Here is a 21,472-nt window from a genome sequence, read left to right as displayed (position 1 = left end):
AGCGTGGCTGTTAAGTCCACAACCCGCCCTCGTCCCGCCCTCGGCGACTCCCAGCCCCAGCGGGGATCGGCGGATCCGGGCCAGAGCCGGGCCGGCAGCCTGAACCGCACAGCCTCACCGGCCTAGCGCGCGTCTGGCGCCCTGCGGGCAGTGGGCTTCAGCGCCCCACCACGCGCATGCGCGGCCCTCTTTCTCCAGAGGCTTCCTCGGGTCACCTGGACGCCGGCATCTCAGCCACCTGCCCTTCCGAGTCCCTTCTCGCCCTTGCCTCCGCGTTCTGGTTCTCACTCCGGCCTCTTGCCTTCTCCTTCACCCGCAGGCATCGCTAGACCCGGCCGCAGCCGCACGCCGACACCTTAGCTTCCACTGACACGAGCTCGGCGTGGCTTCCGCTTCCGGCGAGTATTGTGTGTCGCGCCGCGGGGCGGGGGCGAGGGGAGGAGGCAGGAGGGAGGCAGCGCTCCGGCGGCTCCGTGCCCCGCACTCCCGGACCCGAAGCCGGGAAGGTAGGTGCTGTCCCGCCGCCGCGCCCGGGCCTGGGGCCTGCCCCCGCCGGCCAGCTCCGCACGCCGCGTCCCAGCGCCCCGCGACTGCGTCACCGGCCCCCAGCACGTAACCACAGCTGCCTCCGCCCGCTTCGGGCCCGGGCGGACGTTTTGCCGCCCCGGCGACGTCAGCGCGTCCGGCGTTGCTTGGCTACCCCGCCGTTCCCCCAGTCCCGCTGCCGCTCGCCTCCCCGGGTGAAACTCTGACGCAGTCACCGCTGGTCTCGGCTGCGCCGTAGCGGCAGGCATCCCACCTTCACGTCACACCTCTTCCTCACCTGGACACGCATCCCTCCCTGCCCGCCAACCACGACGTTTCCTCTCCCCTTTCTCCAATCCCCTACCCCAGATCTGGCGGAAGAAGATGGAGATGGGGGGAGGGGGACAGAGTTGTGGACGAGGCTCAGGAGAGGGTCGCAAGGTGGGGACCCCGAACAGTGGTAGGAGCAAAGTGAGGACGACTCTGAAGTTTGCCCTTCAACTGAGATATGAGGAATAGACGGAGAGGAAGGACAAACCCAGGGGCACCCAAGGTCTCACTGTGGCTGTAGCCCCAAGTCCTTTCCATTCTTCTCTAACCCTTTCCACATTTCTCTTTCGCACCATGTCCTTGCCAGTCTAGATCCATCCTGGTGCTCCACTGTGCATGCGATGCAACATATCCCAGGTGAGGAGGCCACCTAATTTCTAGAGGACTGAGGAAGGGGCGGAGTCACTAGTCGAAATTGGATTCCCATAGGTAGAGAAAAATAATCTGAATGAATTTCTCCTACTGTTGAGAGAAGAAATTCAGGTCCAAATAAGTTATCAGCTCCTACTCCAAATTAAACACTTCAGTGTGTACCATCAATATATACAAGTAATCGTTGTTAACTAACTCATTACGTAGCCACTTCTCTCTCAGCACATAAATCTACCAAATTTCTTTCTGTTAGGTCCCTTGGGGTAGGGGAAGAAAGGGTTACGAGGATAGAGAGATTTTATTCATAGATAAAATGTTGACGTTTTAAGCATGGAGTGGGTAACTAGCCTTCTGCTTTATAAATCTCTCTGATGCTGTTTCCAGTTCTTTTGATGCTTCACTTGAGGGAGATTTGATTACCTTTTTCCTTTCTCTAAATTCTGAACCACTCCAAATAAGTTGCGGACACAATATATAACAGTTCCAAGTGTCTAAATGCAGACAAATAGAAATAAGATGTTGTATGAAACATTTCATTCCAAGAAGAGAGCACATTTTCTCCAGGCTAGTCTGATAAGAGGAAGAATAATTTCAGATTTTCCTGAAAAGAGGATGCATGTTACCTTTGCCTAACTCATTCAATTTATGACCCTTTGGAAGAATAAGGGAACAGTGGCAGAAAATCAAGCTTAGGCTCTAGTGGACTATTATGATAAAACTCTTCTGTAACAATAAACGTTAAAATATACCTAATTTAAGAAATCTTAATACTTTGACTTTTATGACACTTTTTACTTCCCGAACTCCTCTCTCATCCATTAGAAACAAATGTTAAACTAAGATACAGTGGGCTGGAACTATTGATTCTAAGATACAAGTGGGATCAGCCGGATCAGGAGGAGTATGCTGAGCTAGAGTTGAAGGAAGCCTCTGTTTCTAACAAGAGAAAGCAGAGGTAAGAGACGAAAAATAGAATGGGGGTTGTGTGTCAGTTTGCTGAAGAGAAAAAAAAATAGGTTGATGGCTGGGAGTCACAAGTTTTGGAAATGGAGAAACAAAGTTGAATCTAGCGGAAGAAAAGATGGAGAATAACTAGCTGGGGCTAAATCTGGAGTTAGGGTTTAGCCTGGGAGTAAATTTCAGGCCAAGGATGGAAAAAAATTAAACCTCCAACTAATATTTATCTTTTCTCATCTCCAAGTTAAATAATGGCCGAGACGAGTCTGTTAGAGGCTGGGGCCTCTGCAGCTTCCACAGCTGCAGCTCTGGAGAACTTACAGGTGGAGGCAAGCTGTTCTGTGTGCCTGGAGTATCTGAAGGAGCCTGTCATCATTGAATGTGGGCACAACTTCTGCAAAGCTTGCATCACCCGCTGGTGGGAGGACCTAGAGAGGGACTTCCCTTGTCCTGTCTGTAGAAAGACATCTCGCTACCGCAGTCTGCGGCCTAATCGGCAACTAGGTAGTATGGTGGAAATTGCCAAGCAGCTTCAGGGTGTCAAGCGGAAGATCCGGGATGAGAACCTCTGCCCTCAGCACCATGAGGCCCTCAGCCTTTTCTGCTATGAGGACCAGGAGGCTGTATGTTTGATTTGTGCAATTTCCCACACCCACCGGGCCCACACTGTTGTGCCACTGGATGACGCTACACAAGAGTACAAGGTGGGGAACCAGACACATGATGCCAATGTGGGGAAAAGGGGAGGAAGCAGCAGAGGATGGGATATTGCCTGGGTAGAAATTGTAAGCTCCCAGTACTCACCCTATGGTCCCCTCAGAGCTGCATATACAAGGGGCACACAGTATATCTGGTCAGTTGTCCTCTGACATGAAAAAGAACAAAATTCCTCTGTGACTTTTGCAATATATTTACATCTTATGGGTGAATATTGGTATTTGTGGTCTTGGGATGTATCATTTTTCATAAATGAAGGAAACCACATAGAGAAGATCAAATTTAGGAAGAACTGAAAAGTAGTCTGGTTGCTTTATTCTGCCTCCCTATTCAGAATGTTCCTTGTTTTCCCATTGGTATTGGGAATAGATAACATCACTTAACCTGATACCCACCAGACTAAGCTGAAACATTCTGTTGTTTGCATCTTCCCCCAATAATGGGTAACATGGCATCTCATTTAACTTACTGCTGGGACATAGGGTAAATGTTTGAGCAATGGGAACCAGAGTTATTAATGTCTTAGCACTTTATCATATTCTTTGCTCAATAAAATCTTGAAAACAAGATTTAAAGTAATTTACAGTATAATAAGTTTTTATTGTAGGTGAGGTGGTTAGAGTTGGATGGGAAGACAGGTTTAAAGAAAGACATCGGGGTATAGAAGGTAGCTTTGATGGTAATAGGCAGTTGCCTGAGTAAGAAAATGGAAAAAGCTGGGGAAGGACACCGAGTTGGCAACTAGACAGCTATTTCAGATTCAGTGAGAGGACAGTTGGGTGAACAGGGAAGGTGATGGGGACAAGTTTGTGGCATAAGGGACCTATAGGAGGTTGACATCCCAATGGTAGACAAGGAAGGGAGTGGTGAGATGGCTAGGCTAAGAAGCAAACAGATGGGTTAACCTCTGAATGATGAGTGTACCAGCCAACCCCAAATGTCACCTCTCTCATTTCCTCCCCACCCCTCAGGAAAAACTGCAAAAGTGCCTGGAGCCGCTGGAACAGAAGCTGCAGGAGATTACCCGCTGCAAGTCTTCTGAGGAGAAGAAGCCTAGTGAGCTCAAGGTAAGGGCAGGGGATCCCATTTGGGCAGCTCTGCAGGGTATTTGCATATGAGAGAATTAACCACACATTATTTAATCTACCAGTTATGGTTCATTAGAACAATGCTGTTCTCTCAAAAATGATGGTATTTTATTAGGCTTGATTGTAATTAAGCATTGTACTTAAATTACTTGTCATGAATTAATTATTGAAGAGAGGGGTATAAGACATGAAGAACAGATGGACCATCATACATCTGAGGAGTGAGGGAATGCATGCCCACTAGTCTTTTTTGGTTAAAGCAGCAAAGGAGGCTCTGTGCTGAGAATGCAGGGATAGGCGTTTCATAGAAGAATTGAGGAAAGGAGAATTTGAAATGTTCACTGGGGAGGGAGGGAGAAAGAGCTAACCAAGGGTCCCAGAACTGCCCAGTGACATTAGGGCCACATTCTCATAACTCAAGTAAGGTCAAGTATGCTAGATGATATTGGTTCATTTCTAGAATGTTTGTCCCTACCCCATTTTCCACTCATAGGATCTTATCCATCCTTCAGGCAGGGCAAAAGCCACTTCTATGTAGCCTTTCCTGACCCTTCAGAAATTAACTTTCTTAATTTTCATACAATTTTGTATCTCTTTTATAACATTACCTTATTTTTAGCATGGTATTTTGGTATCTGTCTCATTTTTTTCTTTTGGACAGTGAACAATTATTAGTAGCAAAAATTATAGCTAGAGTTGAGTCCTGTGAATTAATTCATTGAGTGTCCACGTGACATTCCAAATTTACACAGTTTTTAGGGTCCTGCCCAGTTTGGAGTTCTAAGAGTTTAGGCCAAATTGGGACAAGTGGAACACAGAGAAGCTACAAGACAAAGAGACAATGTGAAGGAAATCCCGAGGCCATCTTTGGCAAGATGTAAGGGTAAAGTTAGATAATCTGCAAGGTAGGTAATATTACCTTCAGGTTACACAGCAAATGGAACTTGGATAAGTGTCTAGTCCAAGATCAGACAGCCCGTAAGTGGCTAAGGAAAAAACTAGGAATACTAATTCTTCATGAATCAGTAAACATTTATTAAGCTCTTGGTGTAGGCCAAACTATGTATTTGACACTGGGGAACAGTGATGAACAAAAACATAGTTCTTCCCCCTCTTGAGTTTAACAAGTGGAAAAAATAGATAATGGCACACAAAGCGCAGCTGTAAGTTCATAAGAAGACAACATAGAAATTTGACTCTAGCAGCCTCATTAAAGGCTGCTAGAAGAAGTAATGAGTTTTTACAGTTGAGATTTAGGGATCACCAGAAATTAAGCACTAGTTTTAAGAGTAGAAACAGTAATTTTTTAATGAATGACAGCATTTCAACAGAAAGCAAGTGCTTTCTAGGGTGCTTTATACATTTTAACAAAGCAGACATTTGAATCTTTAAAAATTTGAACTAATTTTGGTTACAAAAGTGAACTTTTTAAAAAGTTCTTTGTTCTTTTAGAGGCCTCATGAGAAACTTAAAATACATGAAAATGGAGCTTATTACCAGTCATTAACTTTCCTTTTCCAATTATCTTCTTGAAGGCAAAACATGGAGAGGGAAATAAAATTTTAAAGACCTTGTTAGGCCGGGCGTGGTGGCTCACGCCTGTAATCCTAGCACTCTGGGAGGCTGAGGTGGGCAGATTGCTCGAGGTCAGGAGTTCGAAACCAGCCTTAGTGGACCCCATCTCTACTATAAATAGAAAGAAATAAAAAAAAAAAGAAAGAAAGTAATTGGCTAACTTATATATACAGAAAAAGAATTAGCCGGGCATGGTGGCGCATGTCTGTAGTCCCAGCTACTCGGGAGGCTGAGGCAGGAGGATCGCTTGAGCCCAGGAGTTTGAGGCTGCTGTGAGCTAGGCTGACGCCACGGCACTCACTCTAGCCTGGGCAACAGAGTGAGACTCTGTCTCAAAAAATAATAAAAAAAAAAAAAAAAAAAAAAAGACCTTGTAAATGCTTGAATAACTGTAGTGTTTTTAAAATTGTAAATTATCATTTCAGTGAAACTACCACCAACATTCCTTTTGTGACCATTTGAATTCTTCTCTTCATCATTCTTAATGCTCCTTTTAAAAATAATTTGTAATTAACTATACTGAAATGAAAATTATACATAAAATAACCTAGCTACATAACTTTAAAGAAACTTATGTTCAAATACAATATAAAGAAAAGTAATTTATAATAAAATCTGGGTTGGGCACAGTGGCTCACTCCTGTAATCCTAGCACTTTGGGAGGCCAAGGCAGGAGGATTGCTTAAGACCAGAAGTACGAGACCAGCCTGGGGAACAAAGCGAGACCTTGTATCTACAAAAAATAAGACAAATTATTTGGGCATGGTGGCACATTTCTGTAGTTCCAGCTGCTTGGGAAGCTGAGGCAGGAGGATCACTTGAGCCCAGGAATTTGAGATTATAGTGAGCTATGATGACACCACTGCCCTCTAGCCCAGGCAACAGAGTAAGACCCTGTTTCAAAAAAAAAAAAATATTTAAAAAATGATAAAATCTGGTGTGTAAATATTTGGGTATGACAACCCTTAAAGACTCTATAGTGTAGTTATATGCTTGCACATCTATGTGACATCATCAAAAATGTAATAAATACAAACTCATACTGAGATAGATGTATGGCAGTGTGACTCAAACACCACAATCTGCTAAGTTATTGGCGACATGATTTTTCAAAATAATATCTTAAGTTCTAAGAAAATCAAAATATAGTCTTGAGGAGTTTTACTCAACCTTTCCTGAAAAGTTTGGGTACAGTAAAACCATGTAAGAATTACTCTGTGTTATACTGTATAAAACGGCATTCAAGCCCAGGTATACTTTTTTTTTTTTGAGACAGAGTCCACTCTCACTCTGGCTACAGTGCAGTGGCATCATCATAGCTCACTGTAACCTCCAACTCCTGGGTTCAAGCAATCCTCCTGCCTCAGCCTCCTGAGGAGCTGGGACTACAGACACACACCACCACACCCTACTAACTTTTCTATTTTGGTAGAGACAGGGTCTGGCTCTTGCTCAGGCTGGTCTCAAACTCCTGGCCTTAAGCAGTCCTCCCGCCTCTGCCTCCCAGAGTGCTAGGACTACAGGCATGAGCCACCACACCTGGCCCGGAGCCATAGTTTACAAAAGGAAATTTCAGTGGAGAGAAAAATGAGTGTCCTGTTAAACTATTTTCAATGAAACTGGAAGTCTGTGTTAATTTGTACACATGGTAGGTGGGGGAAAGGCTCCCTTTTGCGCCCCCCCCCACCCTACTGATACAGCATCCTCCCTCTTTTCTCAGAGACTAGTGGAGAGTCGCCGACAGCAGATTTTAAGGGAGTTTGAAGAGCTTCATAGGAGGCTGGATGAAGAGCAACAGATGTTGCTTTCACGACTGGAAGAGGAGGAACAGGATATTCTACAGCGACTCCGAGAAAACGCTGCTCACCTTGGGGACAAGCGCCGGGACCTGGCCCACTTGGCTGCGGAGGTGGAGGGCAAGTGCTTACAGTCGGGCTTCGAGATGCTTAAGGTTCGACCTTTGCCCCTGCATAGCCCCTCAGGTCAAGTGCATTGTAGCTTTGCACATGCTGTTCTGTCAGCCTGGGGAGCTGACTCTTCTGTTCCACTTCCCTAAATCCAGTGCTTTCTTCCAGACATCCTCAAAGGATCATTTTCTATAGAAAGGCTGCTTTGATTTCTCCTATCCCCTTCTAATCATTTTTGTGTTCTTACATTTTGTCAGCAATTATGTGCTTAATCTGTACCAAAGAAAGAATTCACTCTTTTGAAAGGAAGGAAGTCTAGTCTGAATGAGTGAAAAACTATGCATTAAAAATTTTGTAAATGTAGTTACCATTACTTTTAAGTCCTGGAACTTGATTTACCTAGTGCTTAAAAAGAATAGAAACATAGTTTAAAGCATACAGGCACACCTTGGAGATATTGTGGGTTCAGTTCCAGACCACAACAATAAAGTGAATACTGCAATAAAGCAAGTCACATGAATTTTTTGTTTCTTAGTGGAGTTGTAATCTTTTTCCTGGTGGAGGGTCTTGCCTCAATGTTGATGGCTGCTGACCAGTCAGGGTGGTGGTTACTGAAGGTTGGAGTGGCTGTGGCAATTTCCTAAAACAAGACAAAGTTTGCTGCATCAGTTGATTCTTCCTTTTACAAAAGATTTCTCTGTAGCATGTGATGCTATTTAATAGCATTTTACCTACAGTAGAACTTCTTTCAAAATAAGAACCAATCCAGTCACGTCTTCAGGTTCCACTTCTAGTTCTAGTTGTCTTGCTGTTTCTACCACATCTACAGTTACTTCCCCCACTGAAGTCTCGAACCCCTCAAAGTCATCCATGAGGGTTGGAGTCAACTGCTTCCAAATTCCTGTTAGTGTTGACATTTTGACCTCTTCCCATGAATCATGAATGTTCTCAATGGAATCTAGAATGGTGAATCCTTTCTAGAAGGTTTTTTTATTTACTTTTCCCAGATCCATCAAAGGACACACTATCTATGGCAGCCTTAAGAAATATATTTCTTAAATAAGACTTGAAAGTCAAAATTACTCCTTAATCTATAGGCTGCAGAATGGATGTTGTGTTAGCAGCATGAAAACAACATTCATCTCCTTGTACATCTCCATCAGAGCTCTTGGGTGACTGACTAGGTGCATTGTCAATGAGCAGTAACATTTTGAAAGGAATCCTTTTTTTCTGAGCAGTAGATTTCAACAGTGGACTTAAAATATTCAGTAAACCGTGCCATAAACAGATGTGCTGTAATCTAGTCTTTGTTGCATTTCTAGAGCACAGGCAGAGTAGATTTAGCATAATCCTTACAGGCATAGGATTTTTTGGAATGATAAAGGAGCATTGTCTTCAACTTAAAGTCACTAGCTGCATTAGCCCCCAACAAGAAAGTCAGCTTGTCCTTTGAAGCTAGGCCTTGACTTCTCTTCCGTAGCTGTGAAAGTCCTAGGAAGGCATCTTCTTCCATTATAAGGTTATTTTGTCTTCATTGAAAATCTGTTGTTTAGCATAGCCACTTTCATCAATGATCCTAGCTAGCTAGATCTTCTGGATAACTTGCTGCGGCTTCTGTATCAGCACTTGCAGCTTCTCTTTGCACTTTTATATTCTGGAGATGGTTTCTTTTCTTAAACCTTGTGATTCAACCTCTGCTAGTTCCAAACTTTTCTTCTGCAGCTTCCTCACCTCTTTCAGCCTTCATAGAATTGAAGAGAGTTATAGCCTTCCTCTGGATTAGGCATTAGCTTAAGAGAATGATGTGGCTGATTAGTTCTGTCCAGACCACTGAAACTTTCTCCATATCAGCAATAAGGTTGTTTGGTTTTCTTATCATTTATGTTTTCACTGGAGTAGCACTTTTAATTTCCTTCAAGAACTTTTCCTTTGCATTCACAGCTTGGCTGTTTGGCACAAGAAATGCATAGCGTTCAACCCATCTTGGCTTTTGACATGCTTTCCTCACTAATAAGCTTAATCATTTCTAGGTTTTGATTTAAAGTGAGAGATGTATGACTGTTCCTTTCAGTTGAACACTTAGAGGCCATGATGGGATTATTATAATAATTTGTCTAATTTCAATGTCGTTGTGTCTCAGGGAATAGGGAGGCCCGAGGAGAGGAAGAGAAATGAGGGAATGGCCAGTCAGTGGAGCAGTCAGAACACACACATTTATTGATTAAGTTCATCATCTTTTTACATCAGAATAATTTAAGGGTACAAATGTTTTGGTTACATGGACTGCTTTTGTACTACTTGAGTCATAGTTATAAGTGTGCCTATCACCCAAATAGTGTACATTGAACTTGTTAGGTATGATTTCACCCATCCCTTCCTGCCTAAGTTCATCATCTTATATGGGCACAGTTGATGGCACCCCAAAACAATTACAATAGTAATATCAAGGTTACCAATCACAGATTATCATAACAGATATAACGATAATGAAAAAGTTTGAAATATTGCAGGAATCACCAAAATGTGACACAGACATGAAGTGAGCACATGCTGTTGGAAAAATGATGCTGATAGACTTGCTAGACACAGGCTTGCCACAGACCTTCAATTTGTAAAACACGCAATATCTACAAAGCACAATAAGGCGCAATGCAATAAAACGGGGTATGCCTATACTTGAAATTATGTGTAAATAATATATTGCTTTTGATATGTAAATAATACCTCTAAAATGTTTGAAATAGTTTGTTTTCTTAAGCAAATGAATACTGTTAGCAAAGCTGTAGGAAACATATTTCTTATCTTAGAGATCAGATTACAAGCATTTGAATCAGTGAGGCTTCATTGTACATTTTTTTGAATGTTATGTATTGCTTGGTATTTATTCCTGTGTCCTTTCATGTATGTGTGTTCTGCCTTCCACATTAAACTGGGAAATCCTTGTGGGACAGAGATTTGTCTTCTTTGTCTTCTGGACCCCAAGTATTCTCAAATCAGGATTAGCACACAGCTATGAATGCTTATTAACCAATGCCAGACAGGGGATACCAAACCACAACGGGAAAGTGTGATTTGTTCCTATGCCACCAGTCTGGAACTGTCTGTACTGATCCTCAAGGAAACTGAGGTATGTGGTTGGTACTTGGGGGACAGAGTAAAGAGCAGACACAATCCCTGTCCCTTTCAGGGAGCTCCCAGTGTCCTTGAGGAGCAAAGACAAAAACATAAGAAACCATTTGGAAGTGATATAAATTACCAAGCTTCATGATGACCAAAAGTTGAAAGTGGGGACTTGGTTGGGAGAGATGCACTCGGATCCGTCTGGAGCTCTTCCTCTTGCATTGTGACCTTCAGTTTGCCCTGTGCCTATTTTATAGATCTGGAACTTTTGGGAGGAGGGGGAACCTTTTGCCTTCAGGACCATTAAATACCAGGACCAATATTGCTTTCTTTTCTCCTTCCTTCTAGGATGTCAAAAGTACCCTGGAAAAGTAAGTGCTTCTTGTATCTCTTTGAGTGAGTTAGGTCTTGGCTTAGAGTTGAGGGATACAGTAAGGAGTTGAGGCAGTAAGGGTAGGAAAGTTAGTGCCTAGGCAGGGTATGAGTGAAGGTTTATTACACCCATGAAGCCAAGAGAGAACAAATTATTGGGAGTAATAATCCCTTTCCTTTTCCTCTTTGAGCATCAGGACTTCTTGGTAAGGAGAATGATAAAGTAGAACTGCAGTCGATTTGTACCCTGTGAACAAGATTGTAGGAGGAAGGGGCTGGGAGAGCAGGGAGGGTGATTATCCATCTGCATGCAATGTAAAAATACCCCTAGGAAGTTCTAAGGCTCATTCTCAAGACAAGTCTGTCCAGGGAATCATAAAAGAAAGCAATAGGTGAACTCTTGGCTTCAGGGAGGAGGGAGAAAGTAGAAAGAAGAATTTTAGTTTCTCCCTAAAGATGACAACATCCGAATACTCACTTGGCTAGATTTTCCCCGACCCTGCCCTTTCTCCCTCTGTCTCTCTATCCCTCCTAGATGTGAGAAGGTGAAGACCATGGAGGTGACTTCAGTATCCATAGAGCTGGAAAAGAACTTCAGCAATTTCCCCCGACAGTACTTTGCACTAAGGAAAATCCTTAAACAGCTAATTGGTGAGTTGTTCCTGAAAGGAAACTAGCAGAGGGAATCACTAGAGAGAAGAAAGTCTTTAGGTCCTATCTTATATGGGCTTTAGTTACCCCTTCTCTCACCGTTCTTGCCCATGCCTACACACCTGTCCCTTCACGTGGCTTTCATTCTGACCCTGACTCACAGAACTCAGAGTGAGAAGAAGCCTTAGGTGTCATCTGCTCTTAGGTCCACACTTTTCTAAACAGAGAACCAGAAAGGTTAAATAATTTGCCTAAGTCGTCAGGTAGAGTGACCACACAGTTTACCATCTAAACTAAGACAATCTTGGGAGTGAAAGGGAGTGTCATTAATGCTAGGATGCAGGGAAAACAGTCATAACCAGGCCTGTTACAGGAAAACAGACACATGGTCACCATATGCTATCTTGCCCTGTGTCCTTTTCAACACTTCCCATTCTTTTTGGCCCTCAGGCTGTGCCTTGTACTTCTCCACACAGTGACATAAATGACAATGTCAGTGGAAGAGAGAAGACTAGATGGCAACCTACACTAACGGCCCCTGAGAGTCAAGAAATCATTACCTGTTTATTTTAGGGTCAGGGTACAAAGTGAACCATTGTTCCCTCCCCTGTCTGTGGTGACACCATGGACTGAGAAAGTTAACCAAACCGTGGCGTTCAGGGGACCTTTAAGGGACCAGGCTCGGTAAAGGCAGGCTGGTAGAGTGAGGCAGGGACATTTAGCTGTTCCCATCCTCATCTAGCTCCCCACTCTGGCTTCTCCCGCCAGCGGATGTGACCCTGGACCCTGAGACCGCTCATCCTAACCTCGTCCTGTCGGAGGATCGTAAGAGCGTCAAGTTCGTGGAGACAAGACTCCGAGATCTCCCTGACACACCAAGGCGTTTCACCTTCTACCCTTGTGTCCTGGCTACCGAGGGTTTCACCTCAGGTCGACACTACTGGGAGGTGGAAGTGGGCGACAAGACCCACTGGGCAGTGGGTGTGTGCCGGGACTCCGTGAGCCGAAAGGGCGAGCTGACTCCACTCCCTGAGACTGGCTATTGGCGGGTACGGCTGTGGAATGGGGACAAATACGCAGCCACCACTACACCTTTTACCCCTTTGCACATCAAAGTGAAACCCAAACGGGTAGGCATATTCCTAGACTATGAGGCCGGCACACTGTCCTTTTACAATGTCACAGACCGCTCTCATATCTACACTTTCAATGATACTTTTACTGAGAAACTTTGGCCCCTCTTCTACCCAGGCATCCGGGCTGGTCGGAAAAATGCTGCACCGCTTACCATCAGGCCCCCAACAGATTGGGAGTGACAGGTTGGGATGTGGGAATAACTGGGGTGAGGCAGGGTCAAGTGCTATGGGCCTTCCTATGTCCTGCTGGAACGTCTTCATGTCTGCCTGGTTCCAGTCCTGAATCATCGTGGAGAAACGCCTCGGTTTCTAGGATGGTTTGTGCGGAGTAGTTAGGACTGGGCTATGATGAGAGAGCATAGCTGTGTCTCCCTCCTGACTGTTAGGGTGGGAGCTGCTCCCAGGGGATTGTCTCCCATGAAGTCCGTCAGGTCTTCTGTTGCACAAGGATGGGTTAGGAAGGAAGGAGAGGCTTTTCCAGAATTAAAAAATCTGTGAGAGGTTCTGACTTGCGTAAAGAGGAGGAAACAAACCCCTTTACATCTTTTCAGGGGATTCTTTGACTCAGAATAGTCTTGTTTCTTCAGGTAGATCAGAGGGGTCTGTATACCTCTAGATTGAAGAAATACAAATGACAGTTGCTCTCATGAGTCTAGAAGTTGAGTTTTTCTGAGGGCAGAGAATGGGCATCAGAAAATTAGAAAGAAGATCAGGGAAGGGAACTAAAGGAAAAGATTACTAGAGACCAATGAAGGGGAGAGGGGTTTCTTTTGTCTTCTATTCCCAGGGTAAGTTTGCCATTATGAGTAGGATTGGCCAAGGGTGGGAAGGCAGGGAGAAGGAGAGGGTGAGAAGGCAGAGAAGAACCCAACTCCTTGCCTCAGCCTTCAGCAAAGTTGGCTTATTGTCTGCCTCCTTACAGTTGGTTGTCTCTAAGAAGTCAGTCTCTTTGCTCCTCTCCAGAAGCAAGGTGGAGAAGATCTTTCAAGACACATCCACCCTTTCACTGTTTCTCCAAGGGAACTTGGAAAGGAGAGTCAGGTATTAAAGGAAAGAGAAAGGTATTTCTATCCAAAGCCTTGGCCTTAATGTGTTACTAAGCAGCTGCTCCTAAGTTGTCAGTCTTGTTATCTGGCGAAGGTATCCCAGACAGAAAGCAAGAAAGGTAATGGAGTTTTTCTCACCCTGAGGACAGGGTAGAAGAGGGTGGTGTGTGTAGGGAGGGGCCAGAAAGGCAATTTCCTTTGGCCTGTGTGCATCTGGCCTAGAACACAAGAGCTAGACTTTTGCATATTTGTTGCCATCCTTCACCCTTTGCCATTCCCCTTTTCAGAGAATGTAAGTCATTTTAATGTTAGGCCAAAATAAACAACTTTAGGGTACATATATTGTCATAAAAGGTAAAGCAATGCATGCCAAACCAAATTAAAATGATTTGAATTATCTACTCTTTGGGTAATCTTCACAGAAGACTGAGACAAGAAACTACAATTTATTCAGTTCCTCTTACCACCTCAAAAGGACTTTGTCCAGACTCTCCTCCTCTTACCTTTGTGCCTTGACTGTGGTTCTTTGTGGCAAGAGACTTTGGTTGGTAAAAATAATATGGAACAAAGGATCCACTGAAGTGATCTCTGTGTTGTGTGGTAATTTGGTGATAGCCTTGTGTTGATGTGTAAGAATCACTGAGTGTTAAAAATGCATGTTCCTGGCCGGGCACGGTGGCTCACGCCTGTAATCCTAGCTCTCTGGGAGGCCGAGGCGGGCGGATTGCTCGAGGTCAGGAGTTCGAAACCAGCCTGAGCAAGAGCGAGACCCCGTCTCTACTATAAAATAGAAGGAAATTAATTGGCCAACTAATATATATACAAAAAATTACCCGGGCATGGTGGCTCATGCCTGTAGTCCCAGCTACTTGGGAGGCTGAGGCAGGAGGATTGCTTGAGCCAGGAGTTTGAGGTTGCTGTGAGTTAGGCTGACGCCACGGCACTCACTCTAGCCTAGGCAACAAAGCGAGACTCTGTCTCAAAAAAAAAAAAAAATGCATGTTCCTGGCCAGGTGCGGTGGCTCATCCCTATAATCCTAGAACTCTGGGAGACCGAGGCGGGCGGATCGCTCAAGATCAGGAGTTCAAAACCAGCCTGAGCCAGAGTGAGACCCTGTCTCTATTAAAAATAGAAAGAGATTAATTGGCCAACTAAAGATATATAGAAAAAAAATTAGCTGAGCACAGTGGCACATGCCTGTAGTCTCAGCTACTTGGGAGGCTGAGGCAGTAGGATCACTTGAGCCCAGGAGATTTGAGGTTGCTGTGAGCTAAGATAACGCCACAGCACTCTAGGCTCAACTTCCTTTATCAGCCGGGGCAACAGAGTGAGACTCTGTCTCAAAAAAAAAAAAAAAAAAATGCATGTTCCTAGGTCTCACCTTCCGTGATTGAGTAAGGGGTGGGCCTGGGCATCTATATTTCAAACACACATACATCTCATTTGAGTCTGAGGATCCTTGTGAAACTAGTACCAGAGAAAGTTTCAGCCATTTCCATCCTCTGAGCTGGAGGCCTGCTTCTCTGCTCCAGCCCGCAGGGAGTCTGACTGGGCAGAGAGGGCCTGACTTGTGCTGCCATCCCCATCTCAGGCTTCCTTCATGTTCTGCCCCTCCAGCTCACATCCCTCTGCTGACCTCAGACGCTGATAGCTACTAACTGTAAGTCACAGGTTGATAGAACAAATGGGAGACAGAGGTCAGAGGAAAGGGTGTCAAGAGGATGTCTGTGTGGGAGGTGGGGTGAAGTTTCAGGAGCAGAGGTTGCGGTAGACAAAACCTCTTAGGTTTTTGTGCTGTACCTAAGACTAGGAGTTGCTGGTCATTACCTCAGCAAGTGAGGATAACCTACTGTGTGTCCAGCACTGCCTAACAGGAATTGTGTTTCTTTGGTAAATGGAAAAGGAGTAAGCTATGCTTTGAGGACCAGGAGTCCTCTTTCCTCCTTCCAGCACCCTGATGGCCCCGTTGGTACCAGTGCTTTTTTGTTGTTTCTTTTGTTGTTTTCTATTTTTTTTTAATTACTTTTTCTATTTTTTGGACGTCTAACCTCTGTTCCTTCAGTCGGTAGATCTTCCACGCACCTGCCTTTGGCTTCAGGAGAGGAAGGCGGAAGGTCTGGCTGGGTATGAATTGCACATACCCGTCTCCCCAACCTATCTGCATAAAGAGAACAGTCTTCTGTACTGAAAACGTTTAGCAAATTTAAGACCCTGCCCTGCTACACTAGGCTCTCCAGTCTCTACGCAGCATAACCCATCATACGCTTGAGGAAAACGAAGAAATACAAAACTCCTAAAGGGACCCAGGGCTTGGATTGCGGGACACGGGTTCACAAACAGACGGTCTGTGCGGCCGCGGGGAGGGGCTTGCGGCCCGGGGACTACACTTCCCGGCAGCCCTCGCGCGGGCGCCAGGGGCGGGGCCTGCGGCGGTCTCGGGCGCGCGCTGCGCCGATGGCGGGGCAGGTGAAGGACCGGGAGGCCTTCCAGAGGCTCAACTTCCTTTATCAGGTGATCCCGCGACGGCGGCTGCCCGGGGAGCGGGCCCCGGCGCCGCAGGCCGCGCGATGACCGCTCTCCTCCCGCAGGCCGCCCACTGCGTGCTCGCGCAGGACCCCGAGAACCAGGCGCTGGCGCGGTTTTACTGCCACACGGAGAGGACCATCGCGAAGAGGCTGGTCTTGCGGCGGTGAGACCGCGGCGGTCCCGGCGGCGGGGCGCGGGAAGAACGGCAGAGGGAGCGCGGGCGCCGGCACCATCTTCCTTCTCCGCCCCCAGGGACCCTTCGGTGAAGAGGACTCTCTGTCGCGGCTGCTCTTCCCCGCTCATCCCGGGCCTCACCTGCACCCAGCGCCAGAGACGTGAGTGTGCCCGCAGGCCCGGCGGCGGCGGAGCGCTGGGGAGGGCGCGTGGGAGCCGAGCGCTCCCTCGCGTCGGGTGGGTGTCGGGGTGGGTGTTGGGCTTGGGTTTCGCGGGAGTCGGCCTTCTCGAGCTCTCGGTTAAGTTGCTAACTCCACTTTCCCAAGATAAGGTTTGGGCTTGCCTTTTTTCCCCGATCTGGGCAATAGAGAAATGATGTTACTTTATGAGGCATCTGCACCGAGGCGTAATAAATAGATGTTATTTGGCCTCGTGGAGCACAGGATTCCCGTCACCATTCATTTTTCTAAACAAATATTTTCTAAAATGTGTGAAGTACAGTGCTGGGTCATTATTCTCACTGAAATTACAGCCTGATGGGACAAAGAAACAATTGAAGTTGTGTAGAAAAATACTTTAAAGGGGGAAGTAGAATGCTAAATTATTTATGCCTGTGGTGTAAGGTTCATGATAAGCAAAGGGAGTGAGAAATGGAAATTCTAGCCATGTGTGAGGCCTCTGAGACAAGCCAGCTTGAGGTACTGTCAAGAAAATGAGAGTTCAGGGGGCAAGACATGAGGCTGGAGCGGGAAACAGGCCAGATCTTGAAGAGTCTTGTTAAGTAGTTTGGATTTTATCTTAAAGAGTTCCAAGAAATTGATGGAGTTTATGCAGGGGTCTAACATCATCAAATCTGCATTGGAATTGGGGTGGGGTGGGGGATTCCTACTGAAAAACAGTGGAGACAAAACTGGCTGCAGGAGACCTTTTCTGTAAACCTAGACATTCTCTTCTTTTTTCCCACTTGCACCTCAGGCTGCAGGGGACAGCGCTGGACAGTACAGACCTGCCTAACATGCCAGCGAAGCCAGCGGTTCCTCAATGACCCAAAGCATCTGCTCTGGGGAGATAGGCCCGAGGCCCAGCTAGGGAGCCAGGCAGGTGAGAGCTGGTAGAGAAAATGGGGGATATCCCAAGAGGACAGGGACAGTGGGAAATGAAGAGCTAAAGAAGACACATGGGTGGATTCTGGGTTGGTGTGAGGTGCCACCATTTGAGAAAACTAATTCTGCTCCCATATTTCTGCTTATCTACCCAGATCCCAAACCGCCACAGCCCTTGACAACCATAGCCCACCCCGTTCCAGCCCACCTTCCTGAGGAGAAAGAGCAGCTTCAGGGTGCCAGTGACCAGTGATGGATTCACCCCATCCTCCAAATAAATTCTGTTTTACTTTGCCAGATGCTTTTCTGTGGGTATTTCAACTCATAATTCCACTTCTTTGTGTTTCTGTCTATATGTCTTGGTCACTGTTTGTACTTCCACCATGCAGGGAGATCCCAATTTCCATAGACCACTTGGCCCTGCTAAGCAGCTCCCATTTCCAGAGCCTTGGCTCCAGCTCCCTGTCACCCTTTCTCGGTGCAATGCTATGTCTGTAACTCAGGCTCCAGAGTTCTTTGCAAGGTCCTGAGCCTTCTTAGGGCATTCCATATTTAGGTAGCCATGACTGTTGACTGAAGGGCTGGACAGAATACTGATGTCACTGAATATGGGGCCAGAGGGTGTGTTCATATCCTCCAGGCCCACTCAGAGTTGGTCTTTTTCAATCTCAAAGTTGTCTTCTATAAAATTCTAATAAAGGAAATGGTGCAAACCTGAACTAACAAGGTCAAAGTTTCTAAAAACACCTTTTAACGCTGCACATTACATAAGTATGTTTCACAGGTAAACTCTCAGTGTTTTCTTGAGAATGAGTGAACAACTAAAATATTTTCTTTGATATCCCTCGAGAGCCTACTTGAGGACAGAATTCCCAGACTGACCTCTTTGCTGGTTGCCAGCTGACCAGTTTACCCTAAAAGTATACAAACAAAATTTACTATTCCCAGAATGCAATTTTCTTTCCTCTATTGCTTTTATAAATCTTGTGTCACATTTATCTGTTGCATAAAAATCACTTCATTATGTTGTACCTTAAAATAATAATGATTTATTCTTTCCTCTGATTCTGTGGGTTAGGAATTCTGAAAGAGTTTTGCTGTGTGGTTTTGCTCCATATGGAGTCAGCTGGAGTCATAGCTGCATTTAGCTGGTGTCTGGTAGCTGGGCTGGAAGACCCAAGAAGCTTTACTCGGATGTCCAGCACCTCATTGCTTATCCAGATGGACCTGCTACAGCCAGCTTTGACATCCTCACAGCATGGTTATCTCAGGGTAGCTGGACTTCTTACATCCCTTTTGGCTTCCACAGAGTGTCCCAGCATGCAAGTTCTTATCAAGCCTCTGTTGTTATAGCACTTGCTAATGTCCCTTTGGCAAAGCAAGGCATATGGCTAAGGCCAGATTCAATGTGGAAGGGACTACACAGGGGTTTGAATACTGGGAGCTTCATTGGTTCCCTGGGGACCACTAGTGTAACAATCTAACACACCCTTGTTTTGACTTTATCCCCAACTTGGTCTCTCCACTGACTCCTTCACATTTCAGTAAATAATTTGCATAGAAAATACTAAACAGGCCGGGCGAGGTGGCTCACGCCTGTAATCCTAGCTCTCTGGGAGGCCAAGACGGGCGGATTGCTCAAGCTCAGGAGTTTGAAACCAGGCTGAGCAAGAGAGAGACCCCGTCTCTACTATAAAGAGAAAGACATTAATTGGCCAACTAATATATATAGAAAAAATTAGCTGGGCATGGCGGTGCAGCCTGTAGTCCCAGATACTTGGGAGGCTGAGGCAGGAGGATTGCTCGAGCCCAGGAGATTGAGGTTGCTGTGAGCTAGGCTGACGCCACGGCACTCACTCTAGCCTGGACAACAAAGTGAGACTCTGTCTCAAAAAAAAAAGAAAATACTAAACAGTGCAAGTAACTAAATGTTTCTGAGTTATTCTTTGACAGTTTATTTCTGGAAATAGTGCCTACCAGGGTCAACTGTGGCAGCCAATTAAAACATGTAGGCTGATGCATACATGTACGTGTACACCTCATGCATACCTGGACCCTTTGCGTCCGCACCTCACTTTCCTTGGCTTCTATAGTGAGTCTCGTTTCAGATGATCGAGCTCTTCGACTCATGTACACTAAATCTGATTCTTGGCCAAGTTTGTCTTGAGTGTGTTATGATTAGTGCATGACTAAACATGTCCTCAGTGGGATAGCAGTGGGGAAACTGAGTTTTGATTTCATGACTCAATCATTAAGTGATTCCTCTCAAGTGAGAGATCATAGGAATCAGGTCCCAGTTGGGAGGCAGACAAAATAATCTGTACTATGGTTCACTTGTGAGTCTGGTTTCTTCATTTGTTGTATTTTTCCATCAGTAGAATTGCCTCTAACCTAAAGATCATAGCACTCTTCCTCCTTCCAAAACTCTGTCCTTTTTCATGTTTACTTACACATATATTACATAATTATATTTAACATACAATTATATTCCCTATATAATATGAATATGTATAACGTGATAGTTGTATAATATATGCAAAAGTGGATTTCCTATATCAAAGATGAAACCAAATCCCTGCTATGCAATAGCTTTTTCAAGCATTTCTAACAATTCAGTAATTCGAAATTTATGCCCTTTCAGGACTCTAAATAAAATTAAACAAAGGAGAGAGGAAAAATTTAGGTCATTCAAATTAAATCAAGAAATGACTCCAAGATTGAGGCTCACTTCAAAAAAAAAAAAAAAATGAGGTCTTCTAGTAGCCATAGAAACCAAGCCTTAATCATTCTTTGAACAGTAAGTTCATTTGGCACTTTCAAAACTGGTAAAAATGAGTATCATTATTATCAGGAGAAAGGATTGAAAGACTGTTGTTCTGAATTCAGAAGGCAATTATAATAGAAAATTATTTAGATTTTCAACAATGGGAATAATAAAAATTTTAGTTTTGTCTACCTCACATAGTTGTATCCAATAAGATAATGTAAGTGGAGCCACCTTAAAAATTAGATATTATAAGGTATTTTTAATAAGTAATCATAATAATACTTTGAAAGTAATAACAAGTAGCGAAATATGTTTTAAAAAGACAGTCATGGACATCAGGGAATCTGAGTTGTCCCCATAAAAAAAATCAGTGTGTATTTCCAATTTAAAATATTATATCACCATGAGATGCTGCCTGTGCCTGGTCAGTGCTCAATAAATGTTTTAAACTATTTTGAAATAATTATAGATTCACTGGAAACTGCAGAGTATACAGAAAGGTCCCCTACATCCTCAACCAGTTTCCTCCTGTGCTTACTGTTTTGAATGTGGTATTATTATAAAATATACTTTACATAAGAATTTACCATTTTAACTTTTAAAGTATATAATTCAGTGGCATTAAGTACATTTGCAATATTGTGCAACAAGCACCACTTTCTAGTTTCAGAACTTTTTCATCAACCCAAACAGAAACCAGTTTCCATTAAATGGTCACTCCTAGTTCCTTCCTACCCCAGCCCCTAGCAACCACTAATCTGTTTTCTGCCTATATATTTGCCTATTCTGGATATTGCATATAAATGGAATCATATAATTTGTGGCCTATACTGTCTGGCTTATTTTACTTAGCATGTTTTTAAGGTTCCTCCATGTTGTAGCATGCATCAGTACTTGATTCCTTTCTTTGGGTGAATAATATTCCATTGTTTTGATATACCACGTTTTGTTTATCCATTTATGTGTCAACAGACACTTGGATTGTTTCCATTTTTTTGCTATTGTGAATACTGCTGCTATGAACATTTGTGTGCAACGTTTCTGTCTGACTACCTGGGGTTTTTTTGTTTTTTGATTTTTTAGCGTATTATGGGGGTACAAGTGT

At 44.6% G+C, this 21,472-nt stretch overlaps 2 protein-coding genes and 1 pseudogene across 4 annotated transcripts; all 3 read left to right on the top strand.

The window, feature by feature from the left end:
- Positions 1–370, top strand: part of LOC105855379 (spermine synthase pseudogene) — a 31,662-nt pseudogene extending 31,292 nt beyond the window's left edge.
- TRIM39 (tripartite motif containing 39) lies at positions 14–14,381 on the top strand. 2 transcript variants are annotated; one of them, XM_012736314.3, is made up of 9 exons: positions 14–506; positions 1,168–1,212; positions 2,050–2,182; positions 2,429–2,888; positions 3,873–3,968; positions 7,285–7,515; positions 10,940–10,962; positions 11,499–11,614; positions 12,383–14,381. In XM_012736314.3, exons 4-9 carry the CDS (start codon positions 2,436–2,438, stop codon positions 12,928–12,930), a joined length of 1,467 nt encoding a protein of 488 aa, XP_012591768.1. In that variant the 5' UTR covers positions 14–506; positions 1,168–1,212; positions 2,050–2,182; positions 2,429–2,435; the 3' UTR covers positions 12,931–14,381. The 2 variants fall into 2 exon arrangements, with proteins under 2 accessions (XP_012591768.1, XP_012591767.1); XM_012736313.3 differs by having other exon boundaries at positions 1,163–1,212.
- A 1,806-nt stretch (positions 14,382–16,187) lies between these two features.
- RPP21 (ribonuclease P subunit p21) lies at positions 16,188–17,897 on the top strand. 2 transcript variants are annotated; one of them, XM_012736318.3, is made up of 5 exons: positions 16,188–16,308; positions 16,386–16,486; positions 16,525–16,658; positions 17,473–17,598; positions 17,756–17,897. In XM_012736318.3, the coding sequence occupies exons 1-5, from the start codon at positions 16,252–16,254 to the stop codon at positions 17,851–17,853; spliced, it is 516 nt and encodes a 171-aa protein (XP_012591772.1). In that variant the 5' UTR covers positions 16,188–16,251; the 3' UTR covers positions 17,854–17,897. The 2 variants fall into 2 exon arrangements, with proteins under 2 accessions (XP_012591772.1, XP_012591771.1); XM_012736317.3 differs by having other exon boundaries at positions 16,189–16,308; positions 16,576–16,658.
- Positions 17,898–21,472: the final 3,575 nt, after the last annotated feature.

The sequence above is a fragment of the Microcebus murinus genome, chromosome 5 (assembly GCF_040939455.1).
Source record: "Microcebus murinus isolate Inina chromosome 5, M.murinus_Inina_mat1.0, whole genome shotgun sequence".
Taxonomy (NCBI): Eukaryota; Metazoa; Chordata; class Mammalia; order Primates; family Cheirogaleidae; genus Microcebus; species Microcebus murinus.
This window is presented reverse-complemented; position numbering and strand designations above follow the sequence as displayed.